Source organism: Phocoena phocoena, chromosome 13 (genome assembly GCF_963924675.1).
Source record: "Phocoena phocoena chromosome 13, mPhoPho1.1, whole genome shotgun sequence".
Taxonomy (NCBI): domain Eukaryota; kingdom Metazoa; phylum Chordata; class Mammalia; order Artiodactyla; family Phocoenidae; genus Phocoena; species Phocoena phocoena.
The window spans coordinates 21,042,891-21,065,842 of NC_089231.1; the positions used below are offsets into that span (position 1 = coordinate 21,042,891).

The 22,952-nt window shown below is 36.8% G+C and overlaps 1 protein-coding gene across 1 annotated transcript in view; it reads right to left on the bottom strand.

Moving 5' to 3' along the window:
* DCC (DCC netrin 1 receptor) overlaps positions 1–22,952 on the bottom strand; it is a 771,692-nt gene that overhangs the window by 196,096 nt on the left and 552,644 nt on the right. Inside the window, exon 14 of the mRNA XM_065889420.1 lies at positions 16,360–16,470. Within this exon, the coding sequence (XP_065745492.1) occupies positions 16,360–16,470 (111 nt within the window). The remainder of the gene's footprint in view (positions 1–16,359; positions 16,471–22,952) is intronic.

Consider the following 22,952-nt stretch of genomic DNA (forward strand, 5'->3'; position numbering starts at 1 on the left):
TGATTGACACAAAGCTTGAGCTCTGGAAGTAATCAAGAGAAGCATTCAAATCTTTACTGGATTCTCGCTAGATGTGAAACTTTAAAACCTTATTTATCCTCCCTAAGCCTCAGTTTCCTCATGTGCAGAATGAGGATAAGGATAGTAATGGTCTCATTTCGTGGTGAGGAGATTTAATAAAATTATGCACCAAAACACTCCAATTATGAGTAGCACCAACGGGCAGCAGCTACCAGAAAGAAAATGCACTCGCTACCCTGATATAATTATTTTTAAAGAGACTGTGTTGAAAATTAATAAACTGGCCTTCTGATTTTTACATCACCATTCTTCCCTATGATCCTATCCCTGAAGAAATGAGGTATTTTCTGGACACTGATCATAATTCTATTAATAAATATTAGTAGAGTGCCTACTAGGTTTGAGGTATAAGGCTAGGTACCCATGACAATCACGTTACAGGAGGGAGTAAATATGGCAGACCTAAAACCTGTATTCCTGTTGTTTATAGTTTAATGGAAAAGACAGAAAAGTAAAAAGGTAGTTACAATATACTATGATATATATATATCTTTGTTTGTTTGTTTGTTTGTGGTATGCGGGCCTCTCACTGTTGTGGCCTCTCCTGTAGCGGAGCACTGGCTCCAGACGCGCAGGCTCAGCGGCCATGGCTCACGGGCCCAGTCGCTCCGCGGCATGTGGGATCTTCCCGGACGGGGGCACGAACCCGTGTCCCCTGCATTGGCAGGTGGACTCTCAACCACTGTGCCACCAGGGAAGCCCTATGATATATATATTTTGATAGGTTTCATACAGGCACATGTAGCCTATTCTTTGAAAATCGAAGAAGTATTCTAGGAAGAAATTTAAGAAAGAATATACCCATGTAAACTTTAATAGCCCATTAAGTGCTTTGCACAGTTCTTGGCAATTGATAAGTACTCAAAAATATTAGTGATTTAAACTGTATTCAAACTATTTGTGTTCATTATCTCTTTAATACTGAAAATCTCTGAAGGTAATACATGTCAAATTATGTAGGAGAGTTTGATGACTAAAGGTAATAATAAATTTTATTTTTCTCCTTAATGTAATGGCAAAAGAAGATGCAATCTTCACCACCTTTATCCATCTTCAACACGCACACTTCTAGCTTAAGTGGTATATGGAAGCATGTTTTTTATTGAAGCTTTTAAACTAGGTACGATACTAACAGCTTTTCAAAAGATGCTACATTCTAAAGGTGCTACGTCAATAACATTTTCTAAAGATGCTCTTTTTTTTTCCTTGAAGATGCCCATTTGTGAACAAAAGGGACAAGCTATTGTTTGCCCTGAAGATGCCCGAGATATAATATGCAAAGGTGTAAAAAAATCATCTCAAAATGTATATATAAATCTTAACAACAGATACAATGTTTGTAAAGAACTTCCTACTATAAACCCTATGTAAAAGTAATAAAAAGATGAAAGGGATGGATTAATACTTTTCAACCCTATTGCCATGGAGGCTCTCCAGTGTCCTTGAAATGCAATGGGCTCTCCAATGAATTCTATTTGGCATATTTGAAGTTTTTGAAATAATTATTGAAATAGGATAATCTGCCTAATCTTATTTTTAGAAAAGGAACTAAATGTGATTCAGATTTTCTGCATTTATGACTTTTTCAAAATAATATGAAAGCCTAATGATTTGAATGACAATATTCAACATCTTTTAGAAAAGAAAAAATATTTTCAGAATAACTATTTCTCCATTTTTCTGCAAACCACAGAATATCTCCCCTGCAAGTTAGTTAAATTAATAACCATAAAATTACATCTATCAGAGCTTTAAGGGTACCACGGTAATGAATGCACGAACTGATTCTTGAAGAAGAGGGGCTGTCAGTACACAAGACTCATCTTTATTCTTCACTACATAAAAGGAGTTTCAATCCTAGATGCAAACTTCAAACTACTTTTTAACATGATAAAAAAATAAGGGTGTTGATACATAAGAGTATATGCTGCCTCCCATCTAAACATTTAATGGGTTCTTACAACCCAGTTAAGATAATTGGGCCAGGGACTTCCGTGGTGGTGTAGTGGTTAAGAATCTACCTGCTAATGCGGGCGACATGGGTTCTAGCCCTGATCCGGGAAGATCCCACATGCTGCGGAGCAACTAAGCCCATGTGCCACAACTACTGAGCCTGTGCTCTAGAGCCTGTGCACCACAACTCCTGAGTCTGCACTCTAGAGCCTGTGCAAGCCACAACTACTGAGCCTGCATGACACAACTACTGAAGCCTGTGTGCCTAGAGCCCTTGCTCCGCAACAAGAGAAGCCTGTGCACCGCAATGAAAAGTAGCCCCTGCTTGCTGCAACTAGAGAAAGCCTGCGCCCAGCAATGAAGACCCAACGCAGACAAAAATAAAAAAAAATAATAAAAAAAAAGATCATTGGGCCAGACGGAATGGTGCCTGTCAACTATCAGACTTAAGTCATTCAAAATATATGGCCTCATCATAAAGATAACTGTGTTAGGAGATTGTTCATAATCTGGAAGAGCCCATTTGTACCCACCTACTCACTTCTTAATATAAAGACAGAAACGAAAATTTTCCTTTTATGCTACCTGCGTGAGTTTTGTCTAATGCAGCTGACCTTACAGATTATGAAAGTGGTTACTACTGGAATGAACTATAAAACATTTAGAAAATCCGCTATGCAAGGTAAATGATGTAAGTACCCTTTGTTTGAAGGCCAAAACAAATTTGCTATTTAGAAGTACATGACAGATTTTATACGTACCTCTAGGATAATGACTGCATATATAAAGCATAGAGAAGTAGTAAGGTAATTATTGAAATAACTTGAAAACAAAGAACATATCTTGCCTGAAATATCCAAATTAACAAGGCTGCAAATTTCTACCAGAGTCAAGATAACTAGGTTAACTGGCATTTCTGATTAGATTATGGAATTATGAATTCTGTCTTAGTTTGTTTCTAAAGAATATTTATTATTCTCTGAGTGATGATACGGAGTTTCACTAATGAGTAATATTCACATATAGCACACTGGGAAAGTTACCAGACTAATCTCAGTGACATTTCAACAATTACTGTGCATCTCCCATGCATCAGTCATAGTTCTAGGTATTGGGAATAGAGTTTTAAGGGAGATAAGACCAAAAAAATTATGAATAAACAAACAAGGAAATCATGAGATCTTGGTAAGCTAGGATATAGGATATAACTGAATCACATACGTGACACATCAAGGAAGGTATCCCTGGAAGAGTCTAAGGTGAAAAATCAGAGAGCCAGTCAAGTAGCCCTCAGGGTGGAAAGCTTTATAGACAGAAGGAATAACTATAGCAAAACCTCTAGAGCAAGAAGGAACTTAGTACTTGAAGAAACCAAAGAAGGTCACTGTGCTTGACCATAGACGGAAAATGAAGAGGATAAAAAGGGAGTCACCCAGTGGGAATGTAAAACGGTGCAGCTGCTATGGAAAATAATACGGTGGTTCCTCAAAAAATTAAAAATAGAATTACCAGGGCTTCCCTGGTGGCACAGTGGTTGAGAGTCCGCCTGCCGATGCAGGGGACGCGGGTTCGTGCCCCAGTCTGGGAAGATCCCACATGCCACGGAGCGGCTGGGCCCATGAGCCATGGCCGCCGAGCCTGCGCGTCCGGAGCCTGTGCTCCGCAAAGGGAGAGGCCACAACAGTGAGAGGCCCGCGTATCGCAAAAAAAAAAAAAAAAAAAAACTAGAATTACCATATGATCTAGCAATTCCACTTGTGGGTATATTCTTGAAACAATTGAAAGCAGGTATTCAAACAGATATTTATATACCTGTGTTCATAGCAGCATTCAAGATACTCAAAAGGTAGCATTCAAGATACTCAAAAGATAGAAGCAACTCAAGTGTCCATCATGATAAACAAACTGTGTTCTATACATATAATGGAATAATTTTCATCTTTCAAAAGGAAGGAAATTCTGACATGCTACAAGAACCTTTAGGACATTATGCAAAGTGAAATAAGTTAGTCACAGTAGGACAAAATTATATGATTCCATATATATGAGATACTTAAAGCAGTCAAGTTAATAAAGACAAAGTTGAATGATGACTGCTGGGAGGAGGGAAGAGGGAGGAGTAAGGAGTTACCATTTAATGGGTATAGAGTTTCAGTTTTGCAAAATTAAAAGAGTTTTGGAGAAGGGTAGTAGTGATGGTTACTAAACAGTGTGACTGTACTTAATGCTACTGGACCGTACACTTAAAAATGGTTAAAATGGTAAATTTTGCATAATGTGTATTTTAAAACAATTCTTTAAAAAGTTAAAAGAACTTGGAGACCATAAAAACATGTTTGCACTTGTCTGTGTGGCCACTGTGGAGATGCAGTGTACGTATTTGGGACTTTTGAGAGGTAGGGTCAACAGAGCTGTGTAACTGGCATGGTAAAGAGGAGAATCAATGATAGCTCACAGACCTTTGGCTTTTGGGCAACTGGTGGATGAGGTACTGACCAAATTTTTTGGTCATGGTCAATTTGAGATGCCTGTTACTCACATGTATAGATATTAGGGAACTAGGAAGGGATAGAGGTTTTGGAGAAAGACCATGGACAGATTTATAGATGTGGAAGCCACCAGCATATAGAAGGTATTTAAAATAAATTTATATGGATACAGACACAGTGTGAGCGTGTGTGAAAACAAATAAAATACAAATAAGATGCTGTCAAGCAAATAAGATCACCCAAAACTCCCTAAAGTCTTCCATTATCACATTGGAAGGCCAGGTTCTTTACATTTTTTTTTTTTTTTTTTTTTTTTGCGGTACGCGGGCCTCTCACTGCTGTGGCCTCTCCCGTTGTGGAGCACAGGCTCCGGACGCGCAGGCTCAGCGGCCGTGGCTCACGGGCCCAGCTGCTCCGCGGCATGTGGGATCTTCCCGGACCGGGGCACGAACCCGCGTCCCCTGCATCGGCAGGCGGACTCTCAACCACTGCGCCACCAGGGAAGCTCTGTCCTCATTTCTTACCACCTCCCCCCTTGCTCACCTCATCCCAGCCATCCACAGTGGACACTTACTTTTCCTCAAACATGACAGGCATGCTCTGGCCTCAGGGTATTTGCACTCGCTGTAGCCTCTGCCTGGGAAGCTCTGCCTCAGAGATACCTTCCTCCCTGACCTTCTTCAGGTTTAGTTATTTAATTTCCAATTTCAGACTTCTCTGGCTACCATATTTAAAATTGCAATCTTTCCCTAATCTCTAATCTACTACTCTCCTAATAATCTCCTCTCATGTTTTTCCCCATAGGATTTATGGTCACTTATTGTGCTACCTATTTCATGTGATTATTTCATTATTCTTTGTCTCATCTCTCTCCATAAATTCTCTATAACTCCAGTAATTAGAATAGTTCCTGGCACAAAGCGCTCAAGAATACAGGAACAAAGTCTATATTTCCTATAAGGTTCAATACATTATGCATGACTCATTAAATATAAAATTACCACAATTTTATATAACTCTCTCCATAACATTTTTAAGAAAAAAAAGGAATAACATTTTTTAACTTTGATGCTGAAACGAGATGAAAATATAGTTATTAATGTCATTTTCTCCTAGTCACCAGCAAGATTGGTCTCCTCTGGCTCCTGCTAACGAAAATGATTGCGGCTGTGTACCGTCTGCTGTGGATATGGCACTGCCAAGTAGTGTCAGGCAGTTGGTACTTTTGACAAATACATGTTTATTCTTTATTTAGTATGCTGCATTTTATGGTTCCTTTTGTTAGAGTTTTGCTCCAGTCCTTAACAGCTTATATTTCTTTACAGAGAATTACAGAAGGCAATTGACATACCCACACTCTGTCTTTCTAGACAGGTCTGGTACATACTAATGTGTTCATTTCTATTGGCAGGGCCTGTTCTCAGCAAAGGACATCATCTTCCTTAAGCCACTATACCTCTGTAAACTTTGAATGTTGTTTGTTTATTGCAGGGGACAATCACTTCTATTCATCATTTAATTTGACTGTGTTATTCTATTTTATTTTTTGCAGTTCCACTCCTACCATTTTCTCAGACTTAACTTTTTAATATAGTTTTAAAATTTACACGCAGCAAATTCACTCAGTGGTACCCAGTTCATGTATCCAGCATTCCCGTCATGGTACAGGAAAGTACCACCCCCACCTCAAAATTTCCTCATGCTGCTTCCCTTTGCAATCATTCCCTCCCCCAATCTCTCAGGAAGCCTGCTGGCTTCGATGACTGGTGGATGCCGGTACCGTCCCAATGTGAATAACACATTGAATTATAACAGAAATGATGCCTTGAAAGATCAGCTCACAACCTCCAATTGTTTAAAAGGATGTGTTTTTGAGCTCTCCATCTTTGTTATACTTGAAAATACCAAAAGAAAATAAACAACAAAATCTTTAAAACCACCCATGGCCAATCTGTCTTTGAATTATATAAGTGATAACTTCACCCTCTTTTGCTTCAATTCCATCATTAGAATCACTGTCAACTAGTTTGATGTAAGAGAAGGAAAACTTTATGTTCTACCAAAAGTACTGGCGATAGTCTCAACACTATTGAATAATCTGCTGATGGAAATATCAACTTTATTATTTTATTTATTTCTCAAATAATAGCACATGTTTCTGCTCTCTATGTTCTGTTACACTGATCTACATACTTGTCTATTTCTATGCCAGACAGTACTATATTGGTTTTAAATCAGGTTTTACACTAAAAATGTTTGTTCTACTTTTTCAAAATGTTTTCGAATTCTTTTATATTTATTCTTCCATATAAAGTTTACTCTGATTGGAATAATATTAAATTCACCATTAATTTGGGAAGAACTAACAGTTATGTAATGGCAAGGTTTGCATCAAAGAATATACATACCTTTCTATTTACTCATGTTTTATTTTTTATATTTTAATAAAATGCTATTGTTTTCTTCATATACATTTGTTTACATCTTGTTAAATTTAGTCCTAGATTTACTTTACGTTGCTATATGAGTGCATTTCTTTTCTTTTTAATATTTAAACTAATTATTGATAGTGTAATAAAAAGCTACTTTTGTGTATGTATGTTTGTGTGTGTGTGTGTGTATATATATACATATCGAAACCTACTACATTACATTTTCTTATTGGTTCTAATAGGTTTTCAGTGTAGTTTCTTAAAATTTCCAAATACGCAGTCACACCATTTATAAAAATCAATTCTTTCCCTCTGTAATAAAATGTTACGGCTTTTTAAGTTTTTTTGTTTTTGTTTTTACCAAAACCTCTACACTCTGTTGAATAACAGAAATAGTAGAAATAGGAAGCTTCCTTAGCTTGTTTGGATCTTAAAGCCAAAGGAGTTAGTATCTTACCATGTAGCATAATGCTTACATTTTTACAATAATGTTTTTTTTTTCTTTTTTTTTTTTTGCGGGACGTGGGCCTCTCACTGTTGTGGCCTCTCCCGTTGTGGAGCACAGGCTCCAGACGCGCAGGTTCAGCGGCCATGGCTCATGGGCCCAGAGGCTCCGTGGCATGTGGAATCTTCCCGGACTGGTGCATGAACCCGTGTCCCCTGCATCGGCAGGCGGACTCTCAACCACTGCACCACCAGGGAAGCCCCAATAATGCTTTTTACAATAATATTTTGAAAGCTTCTTTATATTCCTATGTTAACATGAGTTTTTAAAAGATTGGTAATAACCGTCTAAATTTACAAAACGCCCTCCTGCATCTATTGATAAAATTATATGACAACACCCCTTTAAATTATTCCTTAATTAGATGGTGGCTTTTAAGATGTGCTAAATGTATGTCCTGCTTTTGTATCAGAAGGGAACACATCTAATCTCTTAATGCAGACAAGGCTTTATGATCATGAACAAGAAGAAGCTTCATAAGACAATGATATTAGTATTTCATATTGCTGTCAAGGTTTGAGATCTAATTTATCAAAACAAACAATACCAATAAGCATTTGTTGAGTGTTTGATATATATCAGACATGCTGCTGAGTATTTTACTACCATTATCATAGTTAATTTTCACAAAAATGTGTTGATATTGATACTGTTGTTACTCTATTTGTAGATGAGAAAACTCAGGGAAGTTGTTACTTGCCCAAGATTGTATAGTGAGTGGAGCAGGATTCAAACCTAGTTACTAAGACTTCAGAGTCCACAATTTTATCCATTACATTACACTTAGAAAAAGTCAATCAAGTCATAGGGAATCAAACATTTCATGAGAGCATTAACAAGTTTGCTACAGCCAAGGCAAGGATTTGGAATTTCCTTGAACATTTATTGAAGTCTAAATAATCTGTACCATCCTTTGTATAGTGGAGCTCTGAGATTTTGAACAACCACTCGCTGAAGAACTAAAGCAGATTTTAAATTCCTTTCAAAAACCAGTTTTGGCTTTGCTGGCAACATTTCTTATATGTAAGGTGAATTCCACTTGAATGAGAATAAGGGGCTGGATTCTTCAACTTCATGATGACTTGGCTGCTGTACCACTGGCTTAACCTTATCCCATGAGCCTATTTGTCAATCAGCAATGCAAAATCTCATGGATTTCCTATCAAAAGCCCATGTGAAAGAAATCCTTTTTCACAACATGCCACCTACATTCCACTGTGCATAAAATCTCATACTAACATATTTATATCTCCAGATGATCACATTTGCAAGCTCAATGGTATAACCCCCCCCACACTCTTTACCCTCAAATTGGTACAACTACTTAGATGCATTTTAAAAGCATGTTTTTATCAAAAGAAATAGTCAAATGAAAATAATTTCTGTATTTGTTAAAATTTAAAAATCAATTTTATAAAACTGTACCTAATATTTTTAATCTAAAGGGTATACAAGTAAACCATGTTGCCTAGATTTTAGGTGTTAAAAGTTACATTCGAGATGTAACATAATTTCTTTTGGACCAAAGAATTATTTAGAAGTATGTTTTATATTTGCAAATATATATTGGGTATTATATTATTATTAACTATTAGTTTAATTACATGGTGATCAATGAATGTGTTTAGTATGATCCAAGAACTTTAATATCCATTTCTTTATAGGCAAACACTAAATTTTCTTTGGATGCTTAGGGAAAAAAATATGATTTTCTTATTGTGTGAATATTTCAGTTTTGTCCAAGTAAATCTTCTATATTCCTTCCTTTTTCCTTTTTTTTTTAAACTGTTTATGATGGGAGTAGGGCAGTTCTTTTTTTTTTTTTTTTTTTATACAGCAGGTTCTTATCAGTCATCAATTTTATGCACATCAGTGTATACATGTGAATCCCAATCGCCCAAATCATCAACCACCGTTCCCACCCCCCCACGGCTTTTTGCCCTTGGTGTCCATATGTTTCTTCTCTACCTCTGTGTCTCAACTTCTGCCTGCGAACCGGTTCATCTGTAATCTCTTTAGGTTCCACATACATGCTTTAATATATGATATTTGTTTTTCTCTTTCTGACTTACTTCACTCTGTATGACAGTCTCTAGATCCATCCACGTCTCAACAAATGACCCAATTTCGTTCCTTTTTATGGCTGAGTAATATTCCATTGTATATATGTGCCACATCTTCTTTATCCATTTGTGTGTCGATGGGAATTTAGGTTGCTTCCATGACCTGGCTATTGTAAATAGTGCTGCAATGAACATTGGGGTACATGTGTCTTTTTTTTTTTTTTGGCGGTACGCGGGCCTCTCACTGTTGTGGCCTCTCCCGTTGCGGAGCACAGGCTCCGGAGGTGCTCTGGACGTGCAGGCTCAGCGGCCATGGCTCACGGGCCCAGCCGCTCCGCGGCATGTGGGATCTTCCCGGACCGGAGCACAAACCTGCGTCCCCTGCATTGGCAAGCGGACCCTCAACCATTGCGCCACCAGGGAAGCCTGCATGTGTCTTTTTGAATTATGGTTTTCTCTGGGTATATGTCCAATAGTGAGATTGTTGGACCACATGGTAATTCTATTTTTAGTTTTTTAAGGAACCTCCATACTGTTCTCCATAGTGGGTGTATCAATTTACATTCCCCCCAATAAAAATAATATTATTTTTCCCTCTTTTTGTCCTACTCTCTATTTCAAGTTTACTGCTCATTTTTTTCATACCTTTTGGCCTCAAATGATGTTAACATGAAACCAAAAGAAAACACAAACTGGTTTATCTTATTTTATACAAATTTTATTTTGGTATAATTATACTTAATCTTTGTCAATGATTGAAATGACACAAACAAAAAGTTTTTTTTTCTTCTGGCAGTTGTATTAGTTTCCTATTGCTACTATACTTGGTGTATTAAATTACCACAAGCTTAGTGGCTTAAAACAGCATAAATTTATTATGTTACATTTCTGGAGGTCAGAACTCCAATATCTGTTTCAGTGAGCTAAAATCAAGATATCAGCAGGGCCTCGTAACTCTTTCTTGAGGCTCTAAGGGACCATGTGTTTTCTTGCTTTTTTCGAACTTCCTTGGCTCATGCCCCACGTCACTCCAACCTGATTCTGCTGTCACACCTCCTGTCTTTCTGAGCTTCCTACCTCCCTCTTCTAAGAACGTTGGGTCCACCTAGATAATCCAGGATAATCGCCTATCTCGCAAACCTTAATTTAATCACATCTGCAAAGCCTCTCACTCACAGACCCCAGGAATTAGGATGTGGACATTTTGGGGGGCCATTATTCAGCCTACCACAACTCTTCCATGTATTATTTTCTCCTTCCTTCCTTCCTTCCTTCTTTCTCTCCTTCTTCCTTTCTTTTTCTATTCTTCAATTTATTTCAGTCAAAAACTTATTTTTCTCATTTCTCCTTCTTCTGCCTAGAGATTTCCCACTTGTCAGTCTATTTTTTGAATGAATATGACATTTTTAATATGCAATGTTTCTTCTTTCTGGGTGGAGTCATCATCTTAGATTTTACCATTATTCTTAAAATAAACTTTAATGTGTTCCTTCTCAAAGCCATATGCCCAGGGAGTATCACATATCATGCAGATTCCAAAAGGCAGAAGTTTTTTCATGGTTCACTTCTCAAATGAAATGAATTTGCAGTAATTCTACTTTACCATTACCGAACAGGCTAATAGGGTTAATTATCTATTTCCTGGGGTCAGGAAATTAGAACCTCTTCTTAGATTCACAGTTTTTGCTTACATCACTCTTGTATTTTCAGGAGTCTCTGCATTGCTGATTTTTGCTAGCCAAGCTCCTCCATTTTAGGGTAGAGGTTTAATTTTAAATTATATCATTATTGATTTGTATAACAATTTCTACCTGTTCACTTTAATTTTTTTTTTAAAGCAGCACAAATGGATGTCCAACCTCAATTTCCTGGAGGATGCCTTGCCGAACTTCATCATAAATTCCTTCATATCCTTATGCAAGACATTTACATAAGAACTTTGGGGAATTCTAATGATTTTGTTTTTTTAAGCTGAAATTTTGAGGCACAAAATAAATATTTTAAAACTTCCCAGCTGTTAGTAATAGCAAACATGCTTTCAGGGAACCCTGAACAAACAGTGAGGTTTGGCTCTGTAATTACTTTAACAAAACATCCTAATTAAAAGGGTAATCCATAAGGAATTGGAGTATTTCTCCAAGTTACTGTAGATCTTCACACTGCTTAAATCAAACAGAGAAGGCAAGAGAAACTACAGAAGTCACAGAAGGAGAGGGAATTACTTTCATTGCTTTCAGCTATCTGTACAAACTGCAGCTGACTTGCAAGGCTCAAAGTTACCACCCTAATGAGTAGATCACACCTTCTGAGTTCACAAGGTGACTTAAAGGCAAAGGGAGAAAGTTATGCAACACTATGCACCTAGAAGGGCCAACACTGGGTTTCCTATCCAATGTAGATTTCTCTGGCTACAGCAAAGAATGCCTCCCATTTCAAGTGGTTTTCAAAAGGATTGCTTCCTCCTTATCCAAAAACATAAAGGAAATCAAAGCCATTCTATATGGAAATCTGACTTCGGAATGCTTAGCTATGAAAGCTCTGGTAGAAGTCATCTAAGTTTCATTTTATAATTTAAACATTTACTTGAATAAGTTAAAATGAGATGAATATTTAAAGAAAACTTCCATAGCTTAAATATATGTATATATTTATCCTATAGATTCTATATTCTATATTATTTCTATATTTCCATATAGAAAGAAAGCAAGCCATTAGGCTGAGTATTCTCTTGGCGCTACTAGTGACCACTTCTGAGCTTGTCCATTCATCTGAATATTAATTCATATCAAGGGTTATACTTTCTACTATTTGAATGATGTAGTCAAAAGAAAAAAAAACAGGAGGAAGGAAGAGGAATTGAAATCAGTTTCAGGGAGTTGCTCAGTGAAGAGATCACGGGTCCAGAAATTGAGAAAGCCTTAGGACCAAATATGTCTGGTCCTATTAATTTAGTACAGTGAGTAAAATCAATGCTTTACAAAGCAAGTGAAACACATCTGTCCCACACTCCTATAGTTAAATACCCTGAAATGGCTATCAGTTTCCACTATGTTTTAAGTGTATACTATCTTAAATCATAAACTATAACAACATTATGTGCAAGAACTATACTAGGTTTCTTCTATTAATTTTTCATTTACCTTTTGTCAGATTTCTAATGTGCATCTTATGATCAAGGACAAGAACTGTGTAAACAATTATAATCCAAATGAAGAAGTGGACGAATGAGAGAAGAGGCAGTATTTGAAATGTACTGAAATGTGTTAACCAGCTGCTAAAGGAGTACCATTTGGATGAGGGAGGATGAATTCTGAACAAATAGTGGTAGAAAGGATTTTTCTTAAGGTATTCACTTTGAAAAATGTCTACTATGCTGTCCTACACACCCTTCCCTGTAATCCTAGCCATCAGTCCCCTTTCCCTGAAGTTTCTAGCTTAAGTACTATTTGTTTTCATGATGCCTGTTCAATCATTGCAGCCATTATCTGTTAGTGCCTCAAGAGAGCTGTTCATTTTTCACATTTGTACTCCCTGTTTACTTGGCACATCATAACTGCTTAATCAATACTCAAATAAGGAAAAAAGTCAGGAGGGATGCTGCATGCAGAAGAGAGATATTATTAAGCTAAAAACATGGTATAGTTCAAACATCCAGTGAAACAGCATTTATTAAGACACGATTCATGAGCTCGGCATAGAGGTTCTTGATTAGAATAGATGTATGAAACGGATTCTACTTAGATCACATAGATATGAAAAGAATGCAGTTAAGTGGAAGCTTTGTGCCATCCCAGGAGCTGTGATTTTACATTTTGGTTCTACTTACAATGTGAGTCTTTCAGAGTGAGGAGAAAGAACACATAAGTCAAGTTGGAGCATCCCATTCATCCTGGATATTTTATAGGAACTTCAGCACCTCCACTCCATTTATTTTCACTCCTTCCGGTAAGAGATAGAGTCCCTTAAGTTTGGGTAAATGATATGACCTCATTTCTTAGAATCTTTTGCCTTGAAGCACTGTGTTTTTATTGTCATTGGGTCAGTTCTAAAGGATTCATGGGGACTCTCCTTTGATAACCTGTACTGGTCATTGACTCACCCAACCTGGTCTTAAGTGTCAGCTCCACAGTTACCAGCAGAGTGACTGAATCAAGTTGGTTTAATTTCCTTAGCTTAAGTTACTGTTCTTTAAAAGTAAGGATAACAATATATACCCCACATGTATAGATGAGAGTATAAAACACAAGTATATAAACTTTAAAAGTTATTTCTCAAGTAAAATAGAAAAATGAAGTATTCCTACAGCGTATCCTAACCATCCTTTTATTGTTTAAATAAGACAGATCATGTCCTCATGACTTTAGGCCCAGCTATCCTGGCCTCCTTGTCATACTTCAACCACCAACTGGGCTTCAATTTCTGGATGGTCTCTTCTTGCTATTCCTTCTGAACCAAGGGCTCTTGTCTGACCTATTTGCGTGGCTGTCTCCCTCACTTTCTCAAAGTCTGTTCTATATTTTCCTAATATGAGAAATCTTCTCAATCCCCTATATAAAAGAATACTCCCAAATCATTTGTTATTCCTTCTACCACACTTTATTTTCTTCTGATAATTTATCACTATCTATCTCTACCTCAATAAAATTTATACTCTTTGAGAGTAGGGACTTTGTTTATTGCTTTGCCCCTAGTACCTAAAATAATGCCTGGTATATAAAATTTTTCAAGAAAAATTACATGTTGAATAAATGATTACATGAATTCAAGTTCCCTAACCTATTAATGAAGGGTGTATGTTTTGCAAAGTGTGAATTTTTGTAGCTCCACTTCTCGATTTACCTTATCTAAGACAAGTTAAATAACATTTTCTAAGCCCCAAGTTACTTTACTTCAGGGTTTACTTTAGGGTTGTCCTAACTGAGTCAGCCCATGTCTGTCTGCTTCTAAAACATTTTTTGTGCTTTAGCCAGACTAGTCTCTTCAAAATGCAAACATAATTGTCAGTATTTTAAAAAATTATTTCATGACTTGCTTAGGATAAAGCGGGTTATGGCTTTAATGAGATTCTTAGGACAAAGTTCAAAATCCTTAATTTGGTCTTGCCAGATTTAGAACATGCCTGTCTTACAAAAGTAACTGCATGCCATCTCTGTGTTTCAGCCTTGATGATCTTTATTTTGGGTCCCTAGCAGCACCATGATCTATCTTGACTTCAAACATGCATTTACCTTGCCCTCTACTTCTCCTCCTCAATTTCTAATATATGTTTTTGCATAGCTAATTCTTGTTCATCCTTCAGGTTTCATTTAGATGTAAATCTTCTCTACGTCTGTCTCTTTGCCTATCTATCTATCTTCCTATCTTTCTATTTAGCCATCCATCCGATGTTGAACAAGAGGATATGGCCAATATTCAACCAGGTTTGTACTATAACAATGGTAATTTCCTATGACTTCACTTAGAATGTTTGTCTTTCAAAGCTCCACAAGGAAAAAAAATCATGTCTTTCTTATTTATTATTATATCCTCAGAGCTAAGCACAATGCCTGATGTTTAGCAAATTTTCTATAACTTTTCTTTGAATTAATGTGCTATCACATGGCAGTGCTTTTCATTACTGTGGAAATAGTGTACGTTGATTGTTTTACTGCCACCATAATCATGTTGTAAACCCAAATCTGTGACTATATTAAAATCATGTATGGCAGTGAGTTCTTTAGAAAGGGAAGAAGGGAAAGATCAAAAAGGAAGAAAATTAAAAGAAGGAGTTTAAGGAAGAGAAAGGGAGGACGGATTTGAGGAATGGTGATGGAGAGAAGAGAGGGAGAGAGAAAAAGGAGAGGAAAAGAAAGAGATACAGAATTTTCACCTTCCAGAAACTTGAACATTTTCGGGTCTATTAGTGAAGAAGAAGTGAATTCCATTGCCGGTTATATAGGCAGCCATCTTGAGTCACCACATTTTCAGTACACATGTGTTTATTCTTTCAGCTACTTTTTTCTTTGCCCCAGTTTGAATCACCTAGCTTTAAGTTTACTGATCATAACTTACCTCTTTTCAAGTATCTTTCATTTTTATTAATTTCTACTTTGCTCATTTGTAACTCTAATTCTCTAGAGTATATTTTTGCTTTGTTATTTATATTTCTGTTTATTTTTATTATTCACTTTTTTTTGTTGCTTCCATTAACCCTTTCTCTTGAATTGTATTTTTGTATTTAGTCATGATGCTTTTTATCTCAAGAAGTATTTCTCAACTGTTAATTCTGAAGATGTTGTTATATTTAATGTAGTGACATGTGACTTTTATATGAATCTCAATATCTCATCCACAAGTATTTCAGACAACTATCAATTAAGCAAATAAGGCAGATTGTCCTTTATACAAAAAAATAAGTGTCAGATATTAATGACCATATCATAAGCGTGTCAAAAATACATATTTGCTGTTTTGCAGAAGCACCATAAAAGAGCCAGAGAAGCTATATGTAAAGTAATTATGTTTTATGATTATTATCAGAAATTGCGCCCATTCCTGTGAAGAAAATGGTTAGAAGGTCAATTATTCAAAGTAAAAAGATCATTTCAAATTATTTTGAAAAAAAAAAGTAATTTGTTATGAAGACTATTATTGATTTATATTTATATGGCATTGCTGAAGACTCTGTTATTCATTAAGCATTTTCACTTTGTTTTGTTTTTGTTTTGCATCTAAAAATTTAAGAAGAATAAATATCCCCAACGTTGAAGTTTATCAATTTTTTTAAGGTATCCTTTGAAGCTGAAGTAACGAAGAAGACAGAAATCAGAGTGACAGTGACTGGGGAAAGGTCTTACCATCGAGATCATTCTCCGGGGTCTCTGCTGTGTACCAGGTGGAAGGTGGTCCAGTGCCATTGACTGTCATGGCTGACACTTGAAAACTGTACTGACTTCCTTTCTCCAGTCCTGTGAAAGAATTTTCCCCAGAAGAAAAAACTTACTGAAAACAAGTATTTCTGGTGGGTTTTAAACGTTTTAGCAAAATTTTAACAATAGTAGACATGCTTTACATTGTTTGTGATTGTTGTGGTAATTATTATTTTAGCCAAAAGGGTTGGAAGATTACAGCAAGAAATCAAATTATTTTTCATATATCCTCATTTATTTTTTCCAGTTTACAAAAATGTAACCCTGAAAATAGCCTCAGGGCAGAGGCAGAATATAAAATATGAACGATGAAGAAATAATCAAAAATAGCAAGGATCATTTTTCCTCACAGTTCAGAAGAGGCCTGCCTATAAATCAAGAAGAGTCAATCTAAAAATTTATGCTCCATCATTCATTCAAGGTCAGTGATTATGTTCCCTTTGGGCCAAGAAAGAAAACTCCAAAGCCACTGTACTTCAGCAGAAAAACTAGGTCTTTGTCTCTCGAAAACATCACAAGACATAGTTCGTTTTGCATTAGCTTCCATACTAGAGCATGAAGAAAGTCTAACTCTATGATAATTTGGACATACATTATAGGACACAGTGATGACCTTAGAGCTGATTTTCCAGTACACAGAGAGTATAGGTAGACAAGAGAGGCCCTGTGTATCATGAGTGTGATACGTGTAAATTTTTAATGTAAACACTTTTCCTTTTAACTGAATCTCAATGTTGCTCATTAACATGAAAAATTATTGTAAAACACATGATGCTTGTCAAAAGACCATATGACTTTTTTGAGACATTGAGGACTCAGTTTAAACTGACAAGTTCTTAAACCTCAATGAGCTGAACAACACTGATAAAAATTAACACCTCTCTGCTTTTTCCATTAATTTGAAATGCCATGAACATTTGGAGCCAAGGAAAAGTCATAAATAAAGCTATTAGAGAAATGATGCTTCTATCAAGTACAAAGTTATGTACTTGTATATTTTTGCATAGGAAGATGAGTAAATCTTGGTACTGAGAAGAATTCTAACTTACTATTAATAGGAGATGGTGTTTTACATGATGGTTAGAATGGACTTGTTAATGTCGAAGGGCAGTTGTCTTCAATAACTAGTTGTTGGGGACACTAGTAAAATAGCCTTGTTCAGGCTTCAGAGACAGAAGTTGGCCTCTGACCAACCCGTGACCCTACCTGGACTGCGCGCCTCCCTACTTACCTAACAATTGCTGCTAGCAAATCAAACGGCGTTTACGATAAGAGAGGGAGTGAGTCTTGGAATTTCTTGAGCCCTGGGGACCTGGCCAGTCCCCCGGGGTCTGAAAAATCCTGTGACCCCCACCATGGTGAAAACAACAGCACTGTTAAAGTGAATCCAGAGCTGCATTTTTGCATGCAAACTGATGATATGAGTTTGCGACCTGGGATTATAAGCGGGAGCCCCCAGAACTACAACTTGAAGTCTCACCCATGCGGTGGCCGCACTGCCTGGGACCCTTCCCCAATTGGGGCTCCAGATTGATGTTACTCAGGACTTCCCAGCTGCTGCTGCTTGGATCTGGAAGTAGGTGTCGGCCCAATTTGGTGAGGTATACTCTGTTATATACTTTGTTAGTATTCTTATTCCTTTCCTTCCAATAATTGTAGATTGAAATTGATACAATTCCTTCTAATGATCGTATATTGAAATTAAATTAAATCACCTTCTATTAAAGATTTGATTGAAGCTGTTTATTTGTGTGAGATGAGTGGTTATTTTGCCAGGGAATCCAACGAACCTTAAAACCGAAAGTAGGCTTTTGGCGAAACACTAGTACTGTTAGAGAAGACAGTTTGATAAACTCACCCACACAAAACGCTGTCCTCTTAAGAGGCTTCTAATTTTCTAAAACAGACCGGAAGGCATGGACTGAGAATAGTTTTGGTGCTGTTGTCTTGTTATCATCAGTGTTTTAATTGTATATCCATAGAGCCACTACAGTGCCTGACACAGGGAAGGCACAAACACAAAACAACTGTTGAAAGATCCACTAAAGCAAGTCTTAGCACAAAGGAAATATTAGACTACAATACAATATCCAACACCATCAGCAAGGTGGTGAACGGACGCTTTTGAACATAAAGGCTTTGTGGTGCCTTAAGTAGGCTTGTGCTCACTTTGACTTGTCCCTTAGTTAACATGGCATTGATCTGATACTTGTTAACATTTTTCACCCTTCATAGGTGCTGCTGTTGATTCCTGAGGCAGAGGGATTACAGAGGCTCTTCCGGGAAATTAAAAACTCACAGGGAGGGACTTCCCTGGTGGCGCAGTGGTTAAGAATCCGCCTGCCAATACAGCGGACACAGGTTTGAGCCCTGGTCCGGTAAGATCTCACATGCCACGGAGCAGCTAAGCCTGTGCGCCACAACTACTGAGCCTGCGCTCTAGAGCCCGCGAGAGACAACTACTGGGCCCATGTGCCACAACTACTGAAGCCTGTCTGCCTAGAGCCCATGCTCTGCAACAAGAGAAGCCACCTCAAGAAGAAGCCTGCACAATGCAACGAAGAGCAGCCCCCGCTCGCCACAGCTAGAGAAAGTCCGCGTGCAGCAATGAAGACCCAACACAGCCAAAAATAAATACAATTAAATCTTTAAAGAAAACCAAAAAACAAAATCTCACAGGGAGAGAACTCTAGGAAGAAATGTTTACCAAATTATTGCAATCATTACAGCTCATGACTTTCATACTGGTCTCACCTCAAATAGTTTAAGTCCATCAAGAATATACTCTTTTACAGTAAGGGGAAATTTAACTTCATTTTTCTTTGAAATGGATGGACAATTATTCAGTACCACCTCCAGTGACTGATTTGAAATACTTTGTGTGATGGTCAGTTTTATGTGTCAACTTAGCTAAGGTAAAGTCCCCAGTTATTCAATCAAACACTCAGTGTTGCTGGGAAGGTATTTTGTAGATACGACTAAAGTCCATATTCAGTTGCTTTTACATAAGGGATATTATCCTAGATAATCTGGGTGGGCCGGATTCAGTCAGGTGAGGGGACTGAAGCGCAGGCTGAGGCTTCCCTGAAGAAGAAATTTCACCTGCAGACTGCAGCCTCAGCGTTCCAGCTATCTTTCCTGATGGCCTGCCCTGTGGATTTCGGAATTGCCCAGCCAGCCATCATAGTCAGTTAAGTCAATTGCTTGCAATAAATCTCTTAGTATATATCTCCACTGATTCTGTGTCTCTGGTCAAACCTTGATTGACATACCATTCTCTTACATGCAATATTTTGACTATAAATGGAAATCTTTCTGAATGCCGTATATTCTGTTCCATTCATTTGACTTTAAATCGAGTGGTGTTTCTCATGCAGAATCTATCAATTTTTAACATAAGTTAATTCAAATATCTCACTATAAAGTAGATATGCAAATTTCTTCTTATAATTTTGCCAAATTTCAATTTACATATTTTGAGTTTAGGCTCTGTCAGTATCATTAATTCAGTTTTGAGTAAAACAAAAGCCTACTAATAGCTTGAATAATAACTTGAAGTAACAATTAGAAGGCAGTTAAAAGACCAACCATAACGTGTTTCCCCTATGAGGCCTCACCTGGCACCCCCCAAGCCACTTATCAGAATATCCCTTCTAACCATATACAGTAGCATAGCTTTTCATATCTTTCTCTCTATGATATCAGTAGTGAAGCTTTAATACTCTATATAGAGTAGTACCTAGGTCAACCTGAAAATCCTGTTAACTTTTGAAATATTGTATTTTAGCTTAAATTTTAAAACTTTTGGAATTTATTCTAGAGTGTTGCTGTGGAATCTCACTAATAACACCCAGAAATTCTAGATTAAGTGTAAGAAAATATTTAAAGATATATATAACATCCCAATATTAAAAGAGATCATAAGGTCTAGTCAAATGGCCCATCTAACACTGTACATCCAACTAAGTGGTCCTGTAAATAAAGCAGGGATACTTTTGGAATAAGAAATTCACCAAGGGATGGAATCCACTCCAACTGTTTTGCTTGTTAATAAAAGTTCTTCTTTAGATTGCACTGAATCTGCTTTACTATAGTATTACCTACAGATAAATCTGAGTTTTACACAGTGGGATTAAAAAAATAATAAATTCCACTTTCAAGATATCTTTACCCAAGCCTTCTGATTCTAAATTCAGTGCTTTCTGTACCAGACCTTTAGCAACAGAATTAAACCTGTGACCCTCTTCGAGTCTAGATAAGTGGAGGATGCAGTGATAAGCAAACCCAGAAATTTTGGCTTTTCAGAGTCAGGCAGTACATTACCCTGAATTCTAGCTTTCAAATGTTCCTGCTTTTTTGTTGTGAGGGGTAGTTGGCCAGACAAGTTTTAGATGTTCTGAGAGCTCTTTTAATCTCAGTTTCTCATATACATTTATTAGGTAATAATACCTGCATTTCTACCTTATTCTTTTGAGAATCAAATGACAAACTGCTTTCAAAAATAATTTATTAAATTAGGCATTTAATAGACATAAAGATAACTAACATTTGCAGATTATTTTCTCACTTGAAACACTCCATTGATGGATGGATGGATAGATGGATGCATTCATTCATTCATTCATTCATTGGAGATGGGATAGAAGGAAACCAGCGTGTAATCAAAAGCTGTTTTGTGTATGTATTTCTCAAAGCTGTTATCTGAGATGTGTTTCCTGAGTTGGGCTAATGGAAATATTAAACAGTATTTCAAAAATAAATTGGTAGGAAAGTTTTGACTTAATCTCTTCTAAAGTTACTCAGTTCCTCTAGTTGCAAAGTTAATCCTCGATTTTTATTATTCAATAGATATCTCTTTCCATCCTTGCATTATTTCACTATCCCTTTACATACTCACACAACCACATAGTCATTGCTTATGGTCAACATCATATTACCTATAGTTTAAGAGTTAAGGGTATAGGTTTTCAATTCAGGCAGAATTAGACTTAAGTTTTTGCTGCCCCACTTATTAGCTGCATGACCTTGAAAAACTTACTAGCCCTCTTTCTTTGCCTAAGATTTCTCAACAATAAAATGTGTATATGAATAAAAAATTATTATAAAGATTAAATTTTAAAATAGATACAGCTCTATTTTCTTATCATGGATATTTTTTCAGCTGTATCAAGGTATACTGAATATGCCCAAAATTGCACATTTTTAATGAGTTTGGACAAATGTATACATTATGATACCATCACCACAATCAAGGTAATAAACCTATCTATCACCCTCAAAAGACTCTTTTGTCCTCTTGCTTTTATCACTTTTTTTTAATGGTAAGAATTCTTGGCATGAGATGATTTCTAAACAAATTTTTAGGTGCACGATACAGTACTGTTAATTATAGGTACTTGTTGTACAGCAGATCTCTAGAACTTATTCATCTTGTATAACTGTCATTTTATACCCGTTGAACAACTGCCCATTTCCCCCTCTCCTTCTCCCCTGGCAACCACCATTCTATTCTCGGTTTCCAAAAGTTTGACTATTTTAGACACCTCATATATGTGGAATCATGTATCTGCCCTTCTGGGACTGACATTTCACTTAGCATAATATCTCCCAGTCCACCCGTGTTGCTGCAAATGGCAAGATTTTGTTTTCTATTTTAAAGCTGAATAATATTCCGTTGTATGTACATACCACAGTTTCTTCATCCATTTGTCTGTCGATGGAAATCTGGGTTGTTTCTCTACCTTGGCTATTGCGAACAACGTTGCAATGAATGTGGGAATGCAGCTATCTCTTTGAGATCTTGATTTCAATTCTTTTGGATATGTACCCAGAAGTGGGATTGTTGGTTCACTGGCAGTTCTATTTTTAACTTTTTGAGGAACCTCCATACCGTTTCCAGCATAGAGCTGTTGTCAAAGTTGCTATTGCTGTTATTATTGTTATAAATGTTAAAATTGTTTATATCAATGCTCTTTTACAGATTGATACAACAGCGAGAGTCACTCACAATAAAGTGAGCTAAAGATGACAACACTGTATAGTACAAGGAGCACATAACTAGGAATCAGAACGTCTGTGATCTAGTTGGAATCTATACCATTAACTAATGGTACATCCTAGAAACGTCATTCTTCTGACTTCAGTTACCTCTTCTATAAAAAAAAAAGGGCTTTGGATGAGATGAATTGTGTGTTTCCTGTTCTGTTTGTCAGGGACGTATCGTTCAATCTCAATGTGCGTGTGTGTGTGTGTGTGTGTGTGTGCGTGTGTGTGTCTGCCTAGCTGCTTCTAAGTACAACTTTATTCTAAAAGAAGTATGGTATAGGTAGCAATGCTTTTCTTAGCTGTAAAAAATTCTATTGTTAAAAGCAGATTGTCTTCTGACTGTTTCTATCCCCAACAATAAGTGCCTTCAAACTCTGTAATTCTTCAGTTCTTTTCTAGTTTCTTAAAACTTATGGTCAACAGATGATGTATTATTCAAACAATATACCTTCCCTTTATTCCCCTAATGCTAACCT